This window comes from Emys orbicularis, chromosome 3 (genome assembly GCF_028017835.1).
Source record: "Emys orbicularis isolate rEmyOrb1 chromosome 3, rEmyOrb1.hap1, whole genome shotgun sequence".
Lineage (NCBI taxonomy): Eukaryota > Metazoa > Chordata > Testudines > Emydidae > Emys > Emys orbicularis.
The window spans coordinates 165,043,354-165,067,393 of record NC_088685.1 but is presented as its reverse complement, the minus strand read 5'-3'; the positions used below and the strand labels follow the sequence as shown (position 1 = coordinate 165,067,393).

General features: G+C 43.6%; 1 protein-coding gene across 1 annotated transcript in view; it reads right to left on the bottom strand.

Annotated features, from left to right (window-relative positions):
• DUSP10 (dual specificity phosphatase 10) overlaps positions 1–22,591 on the bottom strand; it is a 37,577-nt gene extending 14,986 nt beyond the window's left edge. The window contains exons 1-2 of the mRNA XM_065401181.1: positions 22,495–22,591; positions 19,721–20,569 (exon numbers count right to left, since the gene is read on the bottom strand). Coding sequence (XP_065257253.1) covers positions 19,721–20,525 — 805 coding nt within the window. The 5' untranslated portion in view covers positions 20,526–20,569; positions 22,495–22,591. The remainder of the gene's footprint in view (positions 1–19,720; positions 20,570–22,494) is intronic.
• Between the last annotated feature and the right edge of the window lie 1,449 nt (positions 22,592–24,040).

Genomic DNA, 24,040 nt, shown 5'->3' with positions numbered 1-24,040 from the left:
CAATCTGACTACACACACACAGATATGTATGGCAGTTTAATTTTAGTCTGTCCACACTATAACAAACTACATGAGCATCAACAACATCCCAGACCTACTGGAAAAGTCTTTACCTTCTTCCAGCCCAAGAACGACACTAGCAAAAATCATGCTTAAGGCTGGCTCCCAGGTCATCTCCAACAGTTCTAGGACTGTTTTCATAATTATCTGTATGACTGGGGAATTGGAGTCATTCTGTGGGAAAGGCTGAATTCTGGTTTTAATTATGGTCTGTGGTCTGGGGCACAAGTTTAGGACTGAACTTCACAAAGGATTGGCCCTAGTGCCACTGAGATTTGCATATCAAAGATGCAATGTCTCTATGTAATAAATAATAAATAGTGAATTAAAGTTAGACAAGTGCCCTGTTGTGTCACACTCAATGGGGGGGGGGGGAAAAAAAATGCTCATTTTATGACCACTGCTATCCCTGACCTTTGTTCCTCTTCCTTCCCATCTTGATTTCCTTCTCTTTGGCATAGTCCACATGCAGGAAGTGCTCTGATTTAACTAAATTGGCTCATCTCCTTTGTGTGGGCATCCTTAACATTGGTTTAAGCTAAAATTGATTCAGCTTAATTGGGTAAGAAACCAAAATAAGTTCAATTGATTTTAGCCACTTAAAACCAATTTAAGGATATCTACTCAAGGGAGTAGAACCAATTTCTTCCTGCATGTAGACCAGTCTTTTTTCTCTCTCATCCATTCATCTTTCTGCATTTCCCCTCCCCTGTAACAATTCTCAGTTCTCCCCTCCCCCCTCTTCCCCCCCTTCCCCCCCAGACCTTCCCTCCCAATCCCTTTGGCAATGAAGTACTTAATATTGACATTTAAAGAACTGACACCTCCAGTAAGATGAATGGAGGGTGGGGGAGTTTAGGCCTCTCCAAGCCTCTTTTCCAGACTGTTTGCAGATAGACAAAAACACTGTTGCAGATAACCTTCCACACATGAATCAAGTGTATTCTTCACAGGCCCAGGGGCAGAAATTGGAAGGGAATTTTTTTTAAATGAAACTTTAGATTCTACAGAATCTGATGTGTCCATATCTTGCATGATAGAGTCAGACTAGCCAGATCCATCCCACAAGGCTAGAGTTTGACACCACTGCCAGGGAAGTGGTTACAAACATGCTAGCAACACCTGAGCTGCAATGCAGTCCCTTTCCACTGGGCTGCTGGTACAAAAGCAGACCCAACACCAGCATCAGCAGCCACTAGACAATTATCCCAGCCTAGGGGATTCTACAGTGGCATACAGCTAGACAGCAGTCCCTATCTTTGTGGCTGGTAAGGGGGATGGGGTGAGGGTTTATTTACACCCTAGTGATCCTTAAGTCCTCATGCTTCTGGCAGTGGCATTATTTACTTCCCCCCCCCCCCCCCCCCATCCCCCAACTGCACTTGGCAATCCTGGATCTCAGTTGAGGATCTGGCCACCATGTTAAATATTGTTTACCACAGTTTCAGTCATAGTGGGAATACAGCTCTACGGTCATGGACACCCACCCTTTTCAGTCAGAGGGTCAAATACTTCACAGTGGGGCCACAATCAATACTTTGGGGCTTATTCTCTGTCCTGTTCCACTCCCTTCACAGCCCTGAGGGTGGTGCAAAGAGAGTGGAAACTGCCCTCACTTCCTCCATCAGGCACATAGCTAGCAGTCAGCCTCCCCGCCTTGCTCCCCCACCACAGCCCCTTGTGCAAGGAGTATGTTGAAAACAGGGAAGGAGAGCCACCGGGGCAATCAGGGACATGTAACTGGTTGTTCTCAGGTTCTCCTCCTGTCTCCCCTCCTGTGCTGTCCTAGGGAGTGATGCTGGGAAGGCAGCCATCCTGTTAGTTGCTCCACTAGGTTCCAGCAAAGCCAAGCAAACACCTATCCTGCTCTGTCTGAGGCTCTCGCAGCCATGCAAGTAAACAGGCAATAGACCAGGCAGAGCTACTCTCTCTCCACCCTCCCGGGTAATACAGCAGGCAGCCACCCTGGGAGGTGCTGAGCAGCTGTAGCAAGGATGGGACAGCAGCTCCTGAGAGTGCTTCTGGCTTACATCAAAGCTGTTCCTAAGGCTTCAGGGGAAGCAGTAGGTAGCTCTACCTCCCACAGTTATCCCATACTGACAAGGCTGATTCAAAACACTTCAGATTATGCCATCAATACAAGTTTTTTGTTTTACCACAAACTTCCTTGAGGGTCACAGTTTAGGTCATGGCTTGGACACCACTGCCCCAGGAAGTCAGTCTCCAAAAGCGGTACTGCTATTAATAGAACTATCTGGTGCTATGGGGAGCAAGTGATAAGAGAAGAAAAAGGAGCAAGTCTCCTCAGCTAAAGAAAGAGGGACCAGTTCTGATCTCACTTACACTGGTCGCTCCTTTACTTTCCATGGAGTTACACCAGGTTTTGCCCAAGAAAGATAAACTGGGCCCAACTGACAGTGTGTACAGGTGGGGAGAACCCACCACGTTGCACGTTGATGGGAACACAGATACAACAAGACTTCTGCTAATTTTAAGCATTACTGTTTACCCTGTTAAAGAAGGGGGAAGAAAATCCATTGCCGTAGCAAGTGCTCTTAAAGAGTGAAACTGAGGTAAACCATTTCACAATACAAGTAGACTTTGCTGTATCACATTTTCCTCTGAAATCTATCCAGTCTTTGAAGCAGAATTAAAAAAAAAAAAAAAAAGCCATGAGTGACTTACACCTTTCTATTTATGTTGGTTACTAACAGAGTAGATGAGTCTTGCTCTCTAGTGCTGCAAGCACTTTTCTCACCTGCCAGGGTCTGCCTGCAGCACCTTTCAACAGTTCACAGCAGGTTTTTTGCCCCCTCCACACACACAGGACTAAGTGTCAGCCTTGCCATAAGAGATTAAGCTTAAAAAAATAAATGTAAAACTAAACAGACTACAAAAACTTCCACCTTGATACACCCAATCTAATAGAGTCTCTCCCTCTCATCAAGCTAGCAAGATGAAAGCTTCACAACACTAAAAAAAAAGAAATACTAAAAACAAACAAACAAACGTCTTACAAAACCAAAAAGCTCTGCACATTCCAGAAAACCTGTAAGGTGAGGTTTTTCCCCATATGTGAACTACCTAGAAAGGATGGTTTATAAACAAACCCTGGCCCTAAAGGAAGTTAAAGATTTGCAAGCATATCTTTGACAAGGTTGCTTTGAGGTCCTTTTTGGTTTCTAAAGAGGGACCGAGGGTAAAATTCTCACACCTGTATTAACATGCAGCTTAGATTATTTCTAACACTTCTAACTCCTGCCAACTCCTCACTGCCAGACCTCCAGTTCACAGGACATTCTCTCTCTGACCTACTATAATCTCCTCTCCAGTCTCTTTGATGCTGTCTACACTTAGGATGACCAGATAGCAAGTGTGAAAAATCGGGACAGTGGGTGGTAATAGGAGCCCATATAAAAAAAAAGCCCCAAATATCAGGACATCTGGTCATCCTATCTCCACTAGATAGATTTTGTACTATTTTGCCAGCAATGGTGCAGCTAGTAGACAAAGCCCCATAGCCTTCCTTCTTCAACCACCCAACATTCAGCTGCTAAAACAAGTTTCACTTCCCATCTCTCGTCATGACATCACTCATGTCTCAAGTCCTTTTCCCTGGCACCATGCTTGACACAGAGGTCAGGCTCTTCATTCTTACTTCTAAGGCTCTGCACAGCTCTTCCCCTGCCTGTATTTTATCACCCTCCATCTCAATCCCTTTTCTCCAACCACTCTTTCCGTCTCATCTCCTCATTCATGGCTTTTCCTATACTGCTACCTACACCTGAAACTACATCCCTCTGCCCACAAACCTTCCTTTAGATCCCTCTTCTTCCCACCATTAACTTCCACTCTTGTACCATCTATTCCTTTTGCTCTCCCTGGATAGGTAGTATCAGACCATGCAAGTCACTCCTTAGGGGATAAGGGTTCATGCTGCTTTGTTTTAACCTGCACAGCTGGTGGGTAGATTCACCAGCCAGGAGAGCCCAAATGTTCGAGTTTAGTTCTACGTCCCTTTCCTCAGGACAGGCATACTGATGAAACCAAAGATGCAAAAGAGACTCAAAATACTTGGCAAACTGAGACCTTTCCCACTTTTGACAGTGGTAAAGAGTAAGGACATATCCTCCCCCATATAGTATCTTCCAGGATACCATGCCCCCACACTAGGGCTTCCCCTCCTTGGGTCTCCTATCTGCTGGTCCTGACTAAGAATCAGGAAGCCTTGTATCTAGTGTCCTGTAGGACACAAGCTTGCTCCTAGTCACATGCCCTGCAATATAGCAACTAGTTTTGAAGCCCGCCCCCCCCCCCCCCCCGGGCTGTAATGGGCACACCGGTTTGCATGCATGGGCTCCAAGACCCAGTGACATCTTACACTTTCATACCCCACCCCTTGTCTAATTTTCACTAGAAAGCCTTCAGGAATTCAATCTTCTTTTTAGTCTCCATACAGTACAATGCAGAGTTTTGATGCTCTATAAAATATTCAGTGTCTGATTTATGACTTTATTTTTCCCCCCAACCCTAAGTTTTGGACCTAGACTACCTGCCAGCATGCTTTTACATTTGTCTTCTTGAGCATCTAACAATCTGAACTTAAAAAGGCTGATTAAGCTGCTCATCCTATTCCAAAACAGCATGGCCAAAAGAGAATATTTGGGTATGTTGTAAGAGACATAAAAACAAACAACTTTGTATTGGCACCCTATACCCTCACCCCCTGCCTCCAACAATACTAGTAGAAACTAGTACACTCTTGGCGCATCTGCCAATTCCAAGAAGATTACATTGGCTTTAAAATGGGAAAATCCCAACATGCTGCTGGAGAGTGGAGTTTGCTTACATGAGAATGTCCTAAGAAAAATTATTCCCAAGAACATATTACATGGCACTTTCTTCTAAATTTGTTCATTTTATGTTGTGCTTAGGGGAAGAGAAGGCAGTCTTCTTTATTTCTAAATGCTAGAACAAAACAACAACCCCCCAAAGATTCATTTCTTTCTACAAGCATCACAATAGTGTAAATGAAGACTACCTTAGAACACCATCCCTGGATTCTAGGCATTTACAGCAAAAACCTCAAAATTAGGCCCATCACAACTTCTCAGAGCAAAAGTACACTTTCCGTGGGGATTTAAACTTACATTAAGTCCAATTAAATAGTTACTGGAAATGTCAGAGTAAACCCCAAAGGAAATACTCCCACTGGAAATTGCATTAACACAAAGGTCATCTAGAAACAATTTTTCTCTTTAGCACACAGTTTAATGCCCAAAAATAAATAAAATAAAGACATCAAAAACTTTACCTAAGCTAGTGACTCTGTATCAGCCTTGAAAGGAGAGTGAGTGAAATAGGACTGAGGAAAAAAGTTGTATGACAAAAACTCCCCCCATTTGGGGTTTTATTGCTGATTTTCTCCTATATCTAGCCATCACCATATTTATATCTAAAGCAATAATGCCCATTTGCCCTTCAATGCAGCCTTCACATTGACACAATCAGCAGCTGGTGCGATCATGTGGTGGATTATGTGCACATTAAAACAATGCAAAAGGGTACTGGCTCAGCAAATATGAAGAGGGAAGGGGTGAAGTTTTAAAACAAGTAAGTCACCATTTTTATTCTGGAAGGGTAAGATTAAATATTTCTGCTTAAACAGTGGGTTTAGAGAAAGCCACTGTTTCCACAACTCATCTATCCACTTATTCACTTTATGCTTTTAAGGGAAACATTTTCTTAAGGACAAACTTTGCCATAAGCTCTATAGGAGATACTGCAACTTGTTTCTTCAGAGGACAAGGGTAACCACCTCTCATCCAAAATGCTGTTGCAAAGGGAGCTACAATTCCATCAGCCCCACATACAGCTTGCATGAGATTGAGTTATTACACATTGATAACACATACCAGCACTTCCCTAGTAGCCCATTCATTACTGAAGAACTAAACAAAACAAAAATCAAAAACACACACCCTAAGTGAAGTAAAAAAAATTTGGTAGTAAAGAAAATCTTCATAATGTGATTTAGTGCAGCATTATCTTAGAGTCATCAGTCAGCCTGGAGCAATGGTTCAGAGGCATGAACTGTCCCCTCAAAGTATTGTTAATGCTGGACCCTATTTACATGTCAACAAAAACTAAACTATATTAGTTTATAGGGCACAGGTATGCAGAGAACTTAATGAAGGAAAGTGAAGTCAAAGAGAAGAGTCTTGTACGGAGTTCACAGAGCAGGTAGTTCAGCAGTTGCTTCTCTCTTATGGGAGAGATGTCCCCAGCCTAGGTCCAGCTCCTGCAGAGAGTTCTGCCTGCAGCACTCACAAGCCTCCCCGTACTGACCCCACCGTTTCATTGTGCCCGTGGATATAAATGTTGTGGGAGCTCAGGGAGGGAAGCAAGACCCCTCAGGCAGCCCATGCCAATCCTATCCCGGAGGGTGCTGAACAATCACAATACATAACTTGCATTTGATAGGAAGTCACTGCAGAGAGACTGGAGCACCAGTGACAGGGTTCACGTTGGCCTGTTACTAAGCAGATTGGTTATTCTTGTGTACCAGTTAGGGAAGAGGGCTCCCTGTCGCCATTAGGGAAATAACAATCCATAGCTGTTCAGAGGACAATTGCCATGGTGCAAGGCAGTGCATAGGTCAGCCTCCAGCAGTCTCAAGAGGACACCCAATCCCCCAGGGTAGGGCTACAGCACTGGGCTGCCCACAGGCAACCCAGACAAGACAACACTTAGAGTAGCTCCCTGAACTGACTAACTTATGCCAATAGCCACTCTGGCCCTAACCACCCCAGAACGGAGAGAACATGAAAGGTGTTTGCCCACATTGTCACACCTTCCCTCCCCTCATCCCCTGGATGCGAGTTTTCTGCCCAGAACTTTTTCACGGCATGTGGTATGCATCATTCCTATACATAAAAAAAATAGCAGTAATCCACTCTGGAGCTCATTGATGCATCAATCACCATGGCCAGGTCTGTGGCTGACAGGATGGGGTGCGTTCTTCTGACCAGCTCCAGATGGAAAGTAGGAGTGCTTTGCCACTACAGCTACTAGGCCACCCTAGATCACCGAGCAGCTTAAAAGGACCAAGGTTGTGGACCAACTTCATCTGAGTTCTGCATTCATTCCCACCTCCCCCACTGTGTCTCCTAGAGTAATCAAAAAGGAACAAGGAAAATAATTCTAACAGACCCTAGATCTCCACATGCATTGGAGAACATTGGCTCCATTTACAACTTTATACATGAGTCCCTCTAACATAATTTGTACACAGAGAGTGTCTCTTTAAGATGTTTCCCCTCTAATATTTAAGGAGTCTAAAAAAACCATTAGCTAAAGAATGATTGAACACTGGGCAAAGCCTTCTCTTCCCCAAACTTGACAGCCAAGAGCCATCAGGTAGCAATAACAAACGAGAAGCACTATGCTCCTGTATGGAGAGGTTTTCCACACAATGCTTGTGGAAACTTCAGTTGAACTGTATCATTGCAATCCACTTGATTAGTCATGACAGCTGCTGAAGGAAGAGCTTTTCTGTGGAAAGGTGATGCTACTCTTCCTGTGAAGCTGGTTCCCTAGGCCTTAATCATAAAGGTGATATACACACAGGAGAGAGAGAGGAGAAAGTTGGGAAAGAGAAATGCAAAGTAATAGAGAAAGATAACTGTGAGAAGGCATGATCCCTCAGACTGCTTTAAATACATCCACGGTCATGGACTTGCAGTAGAAACAGAACCCTGAACACAAGCTTTGGCAGGTAAGTGCGGAAGGAAATGAATCCACATTATCCAGTGATTAGAGCATGAGACTGGGAACAAGGAAACCCAAAATTCTAATGTCTACCACTGACTCACTAAGTGGCCTTGGTCAAGTCACTTAAATTCAGCCTAGCTCTCAATTTCTCTGTTTGTAAATAGGTTACAATGTCTCACAAGTGTGTTGTGAGGAATAATGCTTGTAGAGATGCAATACTCTACATAGCTCATTTTATTTTAAAATTGCCATTTGGAATTTTAATGTGTATGTATATATTCTGCTAGTGATGTGATTATGAAAAACAAAATTAAATATCAAATGTGTTTAGTCTTAAAAGTGCCAGTGAATTCTAACAGCTTCAGAGCAGAGGAAACACTTGCAATATCTTTGCAGAGACCAAAACCAAGAGTACCCTATTATTTCAGAGGAGATAGAAGCTGTCATGGTCTCAGAACAGGTCAATTGCTTAACAATAGCTTTCATTTTATAACATTATTGGCCAGTCACTTATATAAGAGCCAGTTTCAGGCTTTAGCATAGTAAACTGACAAAACCATCGCATTCAACTAATGTGACAGACGCTTGCAAGTTACGCCCAATCCTCTGGTTTTCTGAATTTCCCAAGGCATTTTTACAAATAATAATTCATGTGCATAATTCTTGCAAGGGCAAGGGATGACATGTTTCCTTTTATAACAGACATCTTTATAGTCATCTCTTCTCCCTTTCAGTGAATCAAAAAGGGGGCTTACTCAAATATTCTAAAGATTTTCAAAAGCTTTACTGTAGTAATATACATTTGAAACAAATGTGTTGAGATCACTCAAAGTTTTATTTCCTTCTTGGATCCCAACCAGTCTACTATTATTAGCACTAACAAAGTGTTTTACATCTTCAAAGTGCTCACTAATAGTAACTGGGACAGAGGTTGCCATTTACCCACAGTTACTGAACAGTGGTAGCTCAGAGGTAGTTTTTGCCAACTCATGATTTAATTGCAAGTTTCACTTTATTTCCTGTTTTTCCTTAAGGCACACTTCCTAAAGACAGACAACTATATGGAAAGCTCAGCTTTTACGTTTTTAAAATAAAGTTTCTACCCTTCATTGTTGCAGAAAGAAAAATGGCGGGAGGGGGAGAAATCACAGTACATAAGAACCCAACATTTATCACTTATTTATAATGTTATGATTGGGGAGGGGAAGCGGGGGGTGATTCATGATTTTTCAAAGCTTGGGATTGGCAAGGCTGCAAATGACATAGTACTAAAGCATAGGAAAATTATTGTTGATAATCCTGGGTCTATTACATATAATGGTAACCACAATAGGCAAAGTATTAGCTCTATTTTATAAATCAGGAGTTGGAGAGATTAAAAAGAAAACTCAGACAGATTAAAATGACTTGCCCAAGGCCTCCCAGCAAGTACATTATGTAGGTTTAATCACACAAGGGTGAAGTTATCATTGCAGTGACTTGACAGTTATAGCCATTGTCCCAGATAGTGCACCCATGATCTATGCACAGATACACCCTGCACATGCAGCTCTCCTGTCTTCTCCACAGAAGATGATGCCACCTCTACTATGCTATCCCTCCCCCACCCCAAATCCCACAGAGGACATTCTATAGGCCCAGGATCTGCAACAGGGTAGGAAAACATGTTCTCCCTAGAGAACAACAGAGCTTAGGGGCGGGGTGTTAGAAATCAATGCTGAAACTTTCCCTCCCAGACAGATTTTTCCAGGTTTGGTGTTGCCCTGAAGGTGAATTTTCATTTGAGCAAAAATAATCCCCAGTACAAAACAGTTCCAAAAATTTAAAAAACAAACAACAACAACACAACAACAGCTCCAACGATGAAGCATCTTGCGGAGAAGTATCAACGTGGTAGAGACGTGCCCCTCACTGACTGTTCTGGAATGTTCCACAGGCAAAAGCCAAGCTGCAAGGCTTTAAAAAAATAGCATTGTACACATGCACATTATTTTTAAGTGCCAACAGTGTCATAAGCAGAGGCAGGGTACAACTGCATAATGCATGGCCAATCTAGTGGTCTACTTGTATTTATTTTTGGGGGGTAGGAGCAGAGGGGCTGGTAACCTGGCCTGATCCCATGGACAATTGTGTGCATAATATTGGGACTTAGTGGGACTAGCCACATGAGTAAAGCTATTGCATGCACGTTCATAGGATCAGGACTTTAGTGTGCAGTGAGCAGGGCCGGCTCTGGCTTTTTTGCCCCCCCCCCGCCCCAGCGCGGCAGGGGAGGGCGTGGGGGGGAGGGCGGCCGGAGCCCCGGGGGGAGGGCGGCGAGCCCCGGCCAGGGCTCCGCTCTCCCCGGCAGCCAGAGCGCCGGGGGGAGGGCGGCGAGCCCCGGCCGGGGCTCCGCTCTCCCCGGCAGCCGGGGGGAGGGCGGCCGGAGCCCTGGGAGGAGGGCGGAGTGCCCGGCCGGGGTTCTGCTCTCCCCGGCGGCTGGAGCCGGAGCGCCGCGCCGCCCCCCTCCAGGTGCCGCCCCAAGCACAAGCTTGGTGGGCTGGTGCCTGGAGCCGGCCCTGGCAGTGAGTGAGGCACAGGTCTGCAAGAGACATACGAGTTGCATTAAGCCAAACAGAAATTCAGGGATATGGAAGGAACTATTCTCTCTTTTCTTCAGTATTCCCTCCAGGAGTGTTGCCAACTCTTGCAATTTTAATCGTGAGATTTGCAATATTTGGCATTTTTCTTAGTGCCCAGATGCTGGCACCCTGGGACTAACTGAGAAGCTTGGCTTTCATTTAAAAAAGGTCTTTCTAGCCCTTATGGTTGCAGACAAAAGCTTGAAAACCTCACTGAGTGCACCCTAAAGGCTCGGAAACAAGGCAGCAAGTAAAAATAACTCCAAGTGTATTTTTTTTAATCTTATGGTATTTAAGCCAAAAACTCATGATTTTTTGGAGCCTGTGAATACATTCTAGAAGATTCTATGTGGGAATCAGTAACAAAGTTAAGAGAACGGTATAGTTGCACAGTTCAAGCTGCATGTTTAATCTTAGCTCTGCCCTCTTGTGCATATATACCTAAAAGATTGTTGTAAAGAGGACAATGATCAATTGTTCTCCATGCCTACTGAGGGTAGGACAAGAAGTAATGGGCTTAGTTTGTAGCAAGGGAGATTTAGATATTGTGGCGGGGTGGGGGGCAATTTGGGAAATTTAATTATAAGCATAGTTAAGCACTGGAACAAGTTACCTATGGAGACTGTGGAATCTTGATGGATTTTAAGAACACGCTACATAGAACACTTGTCAGATAATCTGGGTATATTACTACTGTCTCAGCATCGGAGTGATGAACTAGATGACCTATTGAGGTCCCTTCCAGCCCTACATTTCTAGGATTCTATATGCATTATGACAATTTTTATATTATATGATTGCATATTTCCTTAAATACAAGGCCATGCATTTTTCTTCCCCTATACCTGGTAAACGGCAACTGAAATAACTTTCCTGGGGTTGTCTGCATAAACAGAGTGGCAGTAGGAAGTGCTACATTTCTGTATCTAAAAATTGTGACAAAGTTGAATGCTTCACTATATTACTGAGAAACAGTGTGTGATCATGAGAATAAAAACCATGTAGGGTGTACACACACCCACACAATTAAGGTTGCATGTGTAGTCCTACTTTGGGCATTTCTTGGCTTTTGAGTCCTAAAATATGCAACCTTAACATTCTCTTACTTATTCCATCAAAAAAACATGTTAAGAAGTCACAGCTTGAAGCCCAGTGGTTGATCCCTCACAGCACATTTCAGATTTATTATAAACCCACAGTAATGTTAAGAACCTTCAAGTATTAAGCACAGTAACAACGTCAGCTGCTACTTTGAAGGAAAAAACCCACCTGTGTGTGCAAACTTAAAAAGGCATTATGCAGACATATTTGCATTAAGCAGTGTCCAGGTTACCACTCAAGCCTAGAACATAAATGTGGTTTTGGTATTTTGTTTGTACAGTAGGTTAGCTTTGTATATCCACATGACAACTAACAGTAACACTCATGCTGGAAGTCTCAGTGGTGACCAATAAGCCAACAAATGAAGAGACTGATCTGCCTTGCAGCTTTAAGGAAGGTTTCTCCAAGCAAGGGTTGAGGTCCATTTTTGGGTCAGTGTGTCAAAGCCACAAGCAGCAACAGTGCAAGGTGACTCATGTTCGCTGCTTAAAAAGAGGCTTGTTTTTTCCTTCTACCTCAGGGTAACTAACACACATGAACCCCAAGGTAAAAAACCATGAGGACAAGGCCCTGGAATAGGGCTGCTTATCTCATGGTAAAACTGAACAGCCCTATACTCCTTCCAGGGGCTGACCTTGACAAATTTACTTGAAGTAAAATTGAAGTGCTTTAACTACATTGTGTTTTTACCTCAGAACAGTTCATGCAGGTTAGTTACCCCAAGTTAAGAAAAAACAAACCTTTTTTAGCAGTGAAGACAAAGCCAGTGCTGTACCTGGTTCTGTAGTTAAGCAGGGACTGCTGCCAGGGCTGTCAATCCAGTACCTATCAACAGCATTAAACTTACACTGAAGGGGGGGGGGATCTTAAATATACAATATTACCAAGAACAATGGAACTTTAGTAGCAGGTACTGAATGTCCCGTAACAAACAGGGCAAAGAGAATGAAAGGCAGTATTTGTAAATTTAGCCACCCAAAACCTAACTCAGTAATCTTTTGCAGATCTATGCACTGCTAATCCCCATCATCCAAATGCCAGCTCTTATTTAGTGCTAAACCTGCCATTCACATTGCAGGTGATGTCACACCCAGCATTACAGAGATGGAGCCAGCCTCCAAAAAGGGATGGTAAATCCAGATAGTTCCTCCCCAATATTGCAGGAATGGTTCTTTAAAATAGTTTGCTTTTTAATATTCTTATTGTGGATCCCCAGGGTATAAGAATATTGAAAACCTTTGAAAGAGAAAAATGCAACATTGGAAGAAAAACAGGACTTCTTACCCCTACACAGAGGTAATCTCCTGCTTTCTTCAAGGCTGAGTGTGACATAACCAGCACAGTGCATGCTGGGACACCACACAATAGGTACCATTTATTTTGGAGGCAAGGACAGCACTTCATGTAGCTGCAAAGAGAAAGAGTAGTTTCCAGTTTCTTATGCAGCAATGTCCATTTAATGTAGTTTAAGGGATTGAGAATGTTAAGTTTTCCCAAGAATACTTATGCCTCGGTTTACCTTGTATAAACCCATGTACAAAACTGGAGTGGAGAGAGAATGTAGGCAAAGCCTTAGTTTTATCAACCTCGGGGGGGGGGGGGGGGGGAAGAGAAGAGAGAAAGAGCAGTAGTTTTAACATGTTAGCTAGTATATATGAAAATCTTAGGGTGAAATCCTGGCCCTACTGAAGTCATTGGGAGTTGAGCTCAGTGGGGCCAGAATTTCACAAGGCAAGAGTTATTTTTAATCACACTAGGATTTTCACGTGTTAGTTAACATTTAAAAATACAACTTTTCCCTAGTGTAGTTATGGTCTTATTCAGTGGGGGTACACAGATCTTCCAGGGGGTACCTCAATTCATCTAGATATTTGCCTAATTTTACAACAGGCTACCTAAAAAGCACTAGTGAAGTCAGCACAACCTAAAATTTCATACAGACTATGACTTGTTTTTACTGTTCTATATAGTATACACTAAAATGTAGGTACAATATTTGTAAAATAAAGCGATTGGAATATAATTACATGGTAAAAATGAGAAAGTTAGCAATTTTTCAGTAATAGTGTGCTTTGCCACTTTTGTATGTTTAGGTCTAATTTTGTAAGCAAGTAGTTTTTAAGTGAGGTGAAACTTGGGGGCATGGAAGAAAAATCAGACTCCTGAAAGAGGAACAGTAGTCGGGAAAGGTTGAGAGCCACTGGTCTAATTGACTTCAGTGCGTTGAGATCCCTGGCAGAAATACATGCTAAGTATTCATATATTCTATTGGCCAGTAGTTTTGGTCAGTCACTGAGAGCTGAATTTGATCCATAATTACACATCTGCAAATTTAGAGCAACTCTGACATCAACGGAGTTACTCTATAATAACAAAACATAACCATGTTTATTTCTGAAGAGAAAACTAACAACATCAGGTACAGAGAAGAAAGCAGATAACTATTTCACAGTGAGCTTAGTGTGTGACATTAGATGGACGTTTATTTAAAGTCTACAAAACTCTGTATTCTTTAGGAATTATTTTAACGTTCTTGATACCTGTTTAAGTTAGGAGTCTGGAAATTATTCTTAGATCATGACAATAAACACCAAGTGGCCTGGTGGCAGGTTTTACACTCATCACTATAACAAGACCTAAAACACTTCATTTATTCCCCCGTTAGATGAACGGTGCAAAGGTAGAACACCAAAACAGAAATAAGCTCCTCACACCAAGAGGAAAACAAAAGGAGTTACAAGGGGCTCTAATTGAGCTTTAGCCACACTTCTCTGGGTGTATATAACCCAATTGTGCACAATACTATGAAAAGCAGCAAGACTTTCTTTAGAAACAAGCCCCCTTCAGCAGGATTGCCAATCCCATGCATTCAAAATCTCAAATCAGCCTGCCCCCTCTTCAAAAAAAATAAAACAAAACAAAAGTGATTGGCTTGAAAAATCATGTTTTGGGGTTTTTTTGGTTGTTTTAAATGGTCTACCTCCACCCCACAACACATCCTCTGGTGTGCCTTGACAATTCATTTCTTGCCCCAGATTTTTTCCTGCAATCCCAGAGGGGAAAAACAAAAAAAACAAAAAACATGTTGTTCATAATTAAAGTGGAGATATTTATGTAATTACCTGACTCCAAGAGCTGGGGATTTAAGGGGAAAAAACAAAAAAAACTTAAAAATCAAACACCAAGTACCGTAAAACTTGTGATAAAATTGCAAGGATTGGCAATATTGCTTCAACTGTGGATTAGTCACTAATAGGAGAAGAATTCCCCCTATAAGGCACAAAGGTGCCTCCACACCATTGGTTAAGTCCTGGAAGTGTTGCTGTTAACCTCAGTGGGGCCAGGATTTCACCCCGTGTTTCTCCCTCCCACCTGTTCCATAGGCCAATGAGGCTAAGGGCCAAGCCATCAGGGCTCCCAAGTCTACTTCCACTGAATGCAGTGACTATTTTTCCCATCAGCTTCAAGGAGAGCAGAAGTACGCACACATCACTGACTTTTTCCACCCACTGACTTTGGGGGAGATTGAAAAAAAATAATATCCCCTACCCCCCTACAGAACAATGAAAGGCAAAGCAAATTGTGTAAGTGCATCTAGTCATTTAGCGGAACTGGTAAAAGACACCACTGTGATCAGTTCTGTATGTGGGACACTAAGAGAAAAAGATATGATGATATACAAAGAAATCCAGCCACTAAAGAAAGTGCCTTTAGTTTCTGATAACTACTTGATACTAGCATCTACTGTTAAAGGGAAGAAAAAAGGGGAAGTTGGGAGGAGGGGGTCGGGGGAGAAAGCTATTTGACATACTGTATGCAACCAAACCTTTGGATTTGGTCAGGATACAGTAAAAAGCAGTTTAAGTTTATACACAATTTGACAATGCTAAAAATATAATCTGATATATACTTCTGTAGATATAGAAGTTCTTATATTTGTTATTCAAAAGGCATATCAGCATTTCAAACTTGGCTTTTGACATCCTTAAATCAAATGCAAATCTTACCTTAATTTTTAAAGAAAAAAATGTACCCCATAACTAAAGGAAGTGGCAAAGAAATAATGCAGAGAAGGCAGGTGGGGGTGGGAGGAAGGTGGGTGGGGGAGGAACATTAGAGAGATTAAAATCCCTATATAAAACAAAGGCAAAGACCAATCACATTCAACACTGCCCAGCTGTGTCTTCTTGTTGCAGCCCCAGTACAACATGTGGTCCTGTTAACATTAAAAATAAATTAAGCAGCAACCTGGCTTAACTTTAAATTTCTCCATTGGCATGTACACAATTTCAAAAGTGTATTTTATCAATAGATCAGTCTGGTCTTAGAAAAGCACACAATATTTCCCTCACAGCTTTAAAAAATAAAAATAAAAAAAGATTCAGACATCTAGAACAAAATACATCTTGAACAGAGGTCACCAACCAGAAGAACTGTAAATTAAAGCAGTAATTTAATCCCCAAGGCCAAGGGCCCTGAGGTTCTCTGATCAGTTTCTCCTCAATGTGACACTGCAACACTAAAATGGCAACAAGGCTGCTTGGTTGACAGGCAGCACCATACATGGAGAACATGGCACCAGATCAGGGGGACATAAATTTGGACGGCAAGGTTAGCAACCAATGTTTACAAACATAAAACAGAGGATCAGATGGGCCGGCAATAAATTATGACTGGATTGCGGTGAGCAAGAGAAATCTTCTAAAATAAAAAGCAAAGAGGCTTTATATCCTCTCTTCAATTTTAGTTCAATCCCCACCCCCCCACACACACCCTTGAAGCATGATGGAAAAATCCTATCTGACAACTGGAACTAAATAACAAGCACTTCTACTGCCACTTTCCAGGCATAGAAGCCTAAGCAGAGCCTTATTAATTACTCTATAATAATCCCATCTCCAAGAGGCCCCTACTCAGACCCCATTTCAAATTAGGTGGTGGGGCAGGGGGAGGGGGGGGTTAAAAATGCATGACACCTGTTTAAAATGGGAGAGCTCTTGGCCCTCCTCCGCTTGATTTGCTTTCCCAAGCTAGTTCCATTCCCTTGTTAACACATAGGTTTTTCTTCCCTTGTCCTCTACCTCAGTTTCACCCCCCCCCGGTGGCAGAAATAGTTCAGAGGGAACATCTGATTGCGGGGGGAAGAAGAGATCCAAACTCTATTAAGAGACTCTTCCGAGCCAACCACTGAATGCTTCTCACCAATTTTAAAAGGGTCTGCTTCAGAGCAGCACCATACATGGATCACCAAAGTGATTTTGCAAGCATTCTATGAAATCTCAGCAGAGCACCCAGCAGGTAGCATCGGTAGAGGAGGGTATAAAAACCATGTTTCAAGCAGGACACCTGTGTGGACTTGCTCGCTACTGTTACGATTGTCTAACATTTCACCGATACCAAATATCTATGCAGATAAACTATAGCTACCACGCTGTAGATCAGGATCCTGAAATTGTCATAATGCAAAGTCATTTATCCATATCTTTCTTACAAAGAAATATAGAAAAAGATCTGTTTGTAGAAACATTGTCTTTGCTGAAAAAGGTATCAGTGTCAAGACGAGGAGGGGGGGAAGGAAAGCTTTGTTAAGACAGAACTATGGCCAATAGTGGCATTGAATTTAAAAGGAAGCTTCACAGCATAATGTGTCTCTGTTTCTTTTGCATACATAAGAATCATGATGGCCTAATGATTTCAGTGAAAGTCTATTGGGAACCAGTTGCAATTGTCAAAATCAAATCAGTGTCTCTGTGAGTTGCAGTTAATGCACAAGAAAGCCAAAACATGATTTTAAGGTTTAAACAAAATCATGAAGGCTGCCACAAAACCTTTAACTCAGCTCCATTCTTTAACCCATCTATGTCCACAGAATCCTCTAGCAACCCTCAGAACAGCAAGTTTAGCTGCCATATTCTTTGGGATATAATTGCAAGGCTAGAAGAAATGACTTCTGAGGAAGATTAAGGGAGTTCAATATATAGAAGTAACAGAGGGGTAGCCATGTTAGTCTGAATCTGTGTCCTGTGGCACCTTTAAGACTAACAGAAGTATTGGAGCATAAGCTTTCGTGGGTGAATGCCCACTTCATCCGACGCAATATATACAGTTTGGCTAAACAATGGCTAACAGGAGAGGGAAGGACTAGACAACTGTCAACCAAGTATTTGAAGGGCCTAAATACCAAGAAAGGGGAAAGCAATTTGGCTGGCAACAGAAGTAACAGAATGAACTGAAGAAAAAGGTAAATATCTTCAGACAGTATTAGACTGCGGAAAGCTTTTCAAAGTGGTGGAAGATATCACTTGAAACACTGAAAATTAGACTGGACAAAGCATTAAAACGGTAGTTCTTCAAAAAAGATTTTTCCTGCAGACCACTTCAGAGCCAAGAAAGTGTTTTATGGGCCTCCTCCAACATGCCGACCCTGCACAGAGTGAAATATTTTGAGATCCAAACGATCAGCCACCAGAACAGGTAGTAGATCAGTCTGTGGACTACCATGGTATGAGAACTCACACTAGTTAGGTTAATGCTCTTCCTCTACCCCACCCTCTACTGCACATCTCCAACTTCTATGAGCTAAGTTTTATGAAGACTAAAATAACAGACAGCAAGACTACTAGAAATCCAAGGTCCCCAAAAATCAATTTGATCTAAAACAGTTGGGTAGAATATTGCATCTTCTTGGGTCTTTGCCCTTTACTGTAAGTATTTCGAGTCCAAACCTTTATAGTTAGGAATAATTAAAATTCTGCACAGAAATTAGGAATCTAGGAAGTCTGTTTCCTCCCTCTCTTCACCCAGAGAGAGCAATATTCATAAAAAAAAACAACAAAAAACAAAAAACAAAAAAAACCCACCAAGCTCTATCATCTCCATGTTGTATATACAAGATACATGCTAAGATCTTCCTCCCCTCTCTTAATCATGGACTCAGAATAAATGGAGAGCTGGAGGGACTTTCGGAGGTCATCTAGTACAGCCTCCTGTGGGACCAAATATACCTAGACCATCCCTGACAGGTGTTTGTTTAACAACCTGTTTTTAAAAACCTCCAATTATGGTGATTTCACAACTTTCCTTAGAAACCTATTCCAGAGCTTAACTACCCTTATAGGTAGAAAGTTCTTCCAAATATCTAACCTAAATCTCCCTTGCTGCAGATTGAGCCCATTACTTCTTGCCCTACCTTCAGTGGATATGGAAAACAATTGATCACCATCCTTTCTGTAACAGCTCTTAACAAGTCTTCAAATGTGTTCAGGTTCCCTGAGTCCTCTTATCTCAAGACTGAACACGGCCAGGTTTGTTTGTTCTTTAAACCTTTCCTCATAGGTCAGGTTGTCTAAACCTTTTATCATTTTTGTTGCTCTCCTCTGGACTCTCTCCAGTTGGTCTACATCTTTCTGAAGAGTGGCGCCCAGAACTGGACACAGCACTCCAGCTGAGGCCTCATCAGTAGAGCAGGGAGGTAATTGTCCATGTCTTACATATGACACTCCTGTTAAAAAACCCAGAACGAGATTAGCCTTTTTAGGAGCTGCATCACATTCTTGCCTCATTTGGTTTCTAGTCCATTGTATCCTCCAGATACTTTTCAGCAGTACTACTGCCTAGCCACTTATTCCCCACTTTCTGTAGCTGTGCATTTGATTTTTCTTTCCTAAGTGTAATACTTTGCACTTGTCTTGTCTGAAATCAACATTCTGAAATTCAATAAAGTTCTCCAATTTGTCAAGGTTCATTTGAATTCTAATCCTGTTCTCCAAACTGCTTGCAACCCCTCCCAGCTTGGTGTCACCTGTAAATTTTAGAAGAACACTCTCCAGATCCATTATCCAAGTCATTAATGAAAACATTGACTAGTACCAGACCCAGGACAGACCCCTGCGGGATCCCACCAGATACATTTCCCCCCCCCCCCAGTTTGATAGTGAACCATTGAGAACTACTCTGAGGATGGTCCTTCAACAGTTGTGCACCCGCCTTATAGTAATTTCATTGAATATTCCTTTTGCTATTGGTGACTCTATACATATAGGATTCCCAAATAGATTTTAAGTGTACATCTTTCAACCAAACAAAACAAAAACAAAAACAGGACATTTATGGAAAAAAGACAAAAGAAACTAGAAGATTATTTTGGGGGTAGCGGGTAAAAGTACCTTTCAGAACTAGAGGTTCCTTGCCTTCTCGCTTGAGTGACTCCAGCACTACGTGGAGTGGCTGGGAAGGCATTACTCGGCTTGGCTCATTGGTATTCTCATCATAAACTATAATTTCTTTGGAAAAGATCCTCTTGAAGGAGTCCTTGCCTTCCCGGCAGGAGATCAAGTCCAAGACAGTGATCTTGCCCTGCTGGAGTCTTCTCCTGCTGATCTTGTCAGAACAGTTAATGTGAACAGCCCCTTGAATGTGACTCTTATTGTACTCCATGAATGGCCTGCAGTCAATGATGACAGGCCCTTGGTTCTGTTGGTGGCTCTTGTTGCATTTGGTCATCTTTTTAGCCAGGTCATTAGGATAGATTATTTTTATGCTAGCTAGTTGCTTGGTTGTGCCTGAGGCCGGGCTCCCCACTCCACCCGATGGACTCAATGTGCCCGTGTTCTCATTGTTGTTGACCATTTGGTTAGCAGGGCAGGTTGTAGAGGTTCCTACGTTGGTAGTGCTGCTGGTGCTTGCTTGAGTTTGGGCCTGATTGTCCTTGTCGTAAGTTGCCACAGTGCAGCAACTGGCGCTGCTGCATCCACAACTCAGGGAGCGTGCAGAGCCGTTGGATGAGGGCATATACGTGAGATTAGCAGCCTTTAGGGACACAACAGCTGTGCCAAGGAGACTTGTGTGACTCTCACTGGCAGAAGAAGCAGATTCAAGGTAGCTAGAGTCTAAACAAAGGCTGAGATCCTGAGGTCTTACTGGCCTTGAAAGTGCCACTACTACCCTGTCGTCTAAAGGAGATGGAGGCATGAGGAGGCTGAGAATTGGCAAGTCAAGAAGAACTCAAGATCTGTCTGCAAAGGGAAAAAGAAAAATGATCACATGAAACATACAGGGCCAGAGATTTCTAAAGGCTGTTTCTGATACTCATCACGGACTAAGAGTGATCAGCTCAGTGCAGTTTATGAAGGAACCTCTCCCAATCCTGCAGCAAAAGCTTCAACTCTTAGCCTGTACGCAAAGAGAATGCAGAATATGCAATTGGCCTACCATGCAACTAGTCGAGAGGAGACATTCATTTACATGCAGATGCTGAGTTACTCTGAAACCTTGAGGCTGCAAAGCATACAACTGATAGAGATAATAAAAAGGCATGTTCTCTCATTTCCTCTGCTCACAGCAAGGGACAGAACTACTGGCGTGGCTCAACAACTCGTAGGAATGCACAGCAGCTAAATATGTCAGAGGCAGATGTGCAACTTTTCTAGCAAGCCTGAATAAAACTAGCCTTGGAATAAACCCTTGAGAAAGCCATTTGAAAGCTTGAACCCATACAGAAACAACAGCATAACAAGAAACAGAAGATGCCAGGGATCATTATGTAATTGAAAGGCACAAGCCTGCATTCCATCTCCCCTTTTCAGATCCTAGTACAATTCTAATAAAAATATATCAGCCTGGAAACTCTAGCACCTCAAGCAATCAGAGGGAGAAGCACCCTCACCCCACAGAACAGTTTTAGAGACTCCAGGAATAAGGGTCCCTCTGCAGCCCTGAGGTCATGATCTTTACAAGCTTTAGTGTCTTGTCTATTAAGAGACACCACATAAAGTTATTTCCCCCCGCCCCACACACACACGCCAAAAAATATCCACCAACTTTCAGAGCATCTGGTACCCCCCTCCTCGAAATACATTCCATCAACCAGCTAACAAATTAAATAAAAATCTAACAAAATAAAAGCAACTGAGCACTTCTAATATCAGATTCCTCCCCTTCCAGCATTATACTATCCATGTCTACAATACCTATAACATCTCTTTTTTTAATCAAGGAGTTGTATTCTCTGGCCCGCCTTGGGATAATAAGTCCTTTCACTTCCTTCTTTTCTCTAAAAATCTCTCTGCAGGTTGAATTTGAAAACATCTTTACAATGGGGAAAATATTTAACATCTACAGATGAAAGCACTAACGAGACAGAAAATGAAATCTCAGGGTAGAGACTGATCATCAACCTTTAAAAAACGACCCCGGTAGATTGTCTAGCCTATCCCTCCTCTTCCCCCCCCCCTTTTTTTTTTTTTAAAGAGCCTGACAGTCAAACATAACGGAAAACTAAAAAGCAATCTCCTCCAGCTAGTAAAGAGGGGGAGAACAGCAGCACAATTAAAAATAAAAGGCAACTAATTTTATTTCAAAATATACATAAAAGTCAGTAAGATTACAAAAACAATTCATAGGATTTGATCCTAGGTATAGAGGATTGTTTTCCCAAGGATATATGCAGTTTTGGAAGATCTGCATCTCTGCAGCAGAGGGTCGTATATTTCCAGCAAAACCATGAAGTCAGAGAACAGAGCTAAGGCACCCTGTTTAGCACCACTAACCACCACCCTCTCTTCGCCCAGGACCATACAAAAATGAAGTGTGTGTCTGGGGTGGGGAGATAAAGCCAAGGGAGAAGATGCAAGGAGATCCCTCCGAGCACTCTAGTCTCTCAGTCACCCCCTCCCCACACACACTGCAGCAATCCCAAACAAGAAAAGCCTCTTCCCCCATCCCACCAACACTCACTAGAAAGAGCAGAGGTCAGTAATCAGAAGCAGTACAAGCCCAACACTGTTGGCCGAGCTTTCTACACCACCCCTCCAAAAGTAGCATTTCATACAGATGAAACTATGCCCTGCACTCATACTATGTATATTATAGGTGCTGCACCTATGTGTAACTACATAAACGCTGCCCGCCCCTGTCATTATCATGAGAGTCTTCCACTTACTTCATAAATAAGTATTCCCCTTCAGCATCCGGCGCTCATCTGTGCCTACGGAGTTACAAGTTAAACCCCCATTCACTCGGCTTCATTGATCTCCCGCTGCAACAGAGTTACTTTCTCTTTTGCTACACTGTAAATGTAAGGTTCGAAAGGGGCGGAATCGGCGGGGACGGACGGAGCCCGCGCCCAATGGGGGCTCTCTCCTGCAAGCGGGCGGGCTCCCAGCGCCGGGGTGCCAATGGCTGGAGGTGGGGGAGTGGGAGGAGCCGGGGGCTGGGCTCTCAGCCGCTTGGGGATGGTTTATCCGACGTAGCTTTGGGTCCGCTGTGGTATAACACGGGAGGGGCCGGGGGTGATGTCATTGGCAGCCAATCAGAAGCTTGGAAGAGCCGGCCCGAGCCGGAGAGGAGCAGCTGCTCTGTATTTACATGTCAACTGACCCAGCGGGCATGTGCTTAACCCGTTCCTGGGCTGGGTTGTCAATGGGGCGCTCGCTCCCGCCTTCCCTCCCGCTTTCCCCTCTCCCCCTTCTGTCCCCTGCCCTCGCTCACTCCCCCGTCTCTGGAGTCCTTCTCCCCGCCCCCCTCCACACCGGCTCGCCGTCTGTGAATGAAACCCTCCCGCAGCAGCTTTCTTCAATCGAACCCCCGCGCCGAGCCGCTCCGGCCTCAGACGTGCAGCCCCGGGCACCGCGAGAAGGGTTTGTTCATGTTAATCACCCCCACCCCTCCCCGGCAAGGGGTTGACAACGCAGGCGGCACTTGGCAAAAAGACTTGGGGAGGGAGGGAGCCCGAGCCAGCAGCAGCTCGAGCTGCTCCCCCGGGGCTCCCCGGGCGCAGGAGGGACGCTGTGAAAGGCAGGGGTGGAGCGGAGGCTGATAAGCCCCAGGCAGCGGAGAACGAACTCCAAGGTGCGGCAGAGTCACCATCCACGTTCGCAGGGACTGGCTGCCTTCTGCCCTCCGCCGCTTCCCTGGCTGGGTCACCCAGGCGGGGAGGGAGCCCCCGGCCCCGGGAAGGGCGAAGGCATTATTTCCCCCAGCACGCGCCTCCTGGGATGCAAGAGGCATTTGCAAAACAACAACAACCTCCACACTCAATTTTTTTTTTAAATCTCCCTCATTCTAATTGTCACAGCGCGAGTCAGCCCTGCCCTTGAAGGCTGGAAGCTGCCTTTTAAAGAAAGCTGTTGGCTTCCGCTGCCAAACGGCTGCATGTTGGGGAGTGACAATCCCAGCTCAGTACCAGGCTTCAGCATCTAGTGCTGCCACCGTTCAGCACCCATGCAGTTCTGAAGCCCTTCCCAGCGCGGAATCAGAGAGTTGGCGCAACAGCGTATCTCTGTCAGTACCCTTAGGATTTGCAGGGTCTCACAGAGTAGTCTATCAACACACCAAACCCCATCTTTCTCCCCCTCCCCCCCCGCCTCTCTTTCAGGGGCAGGTAGCACAGTGACCTTGGGTATTAACCAGGACACCGAGTGTCCTTACTATTATTGTGTTGTTAAAAGGATAATAAGGATTGAAGCGATCACGGAGTGCAGCCGTGC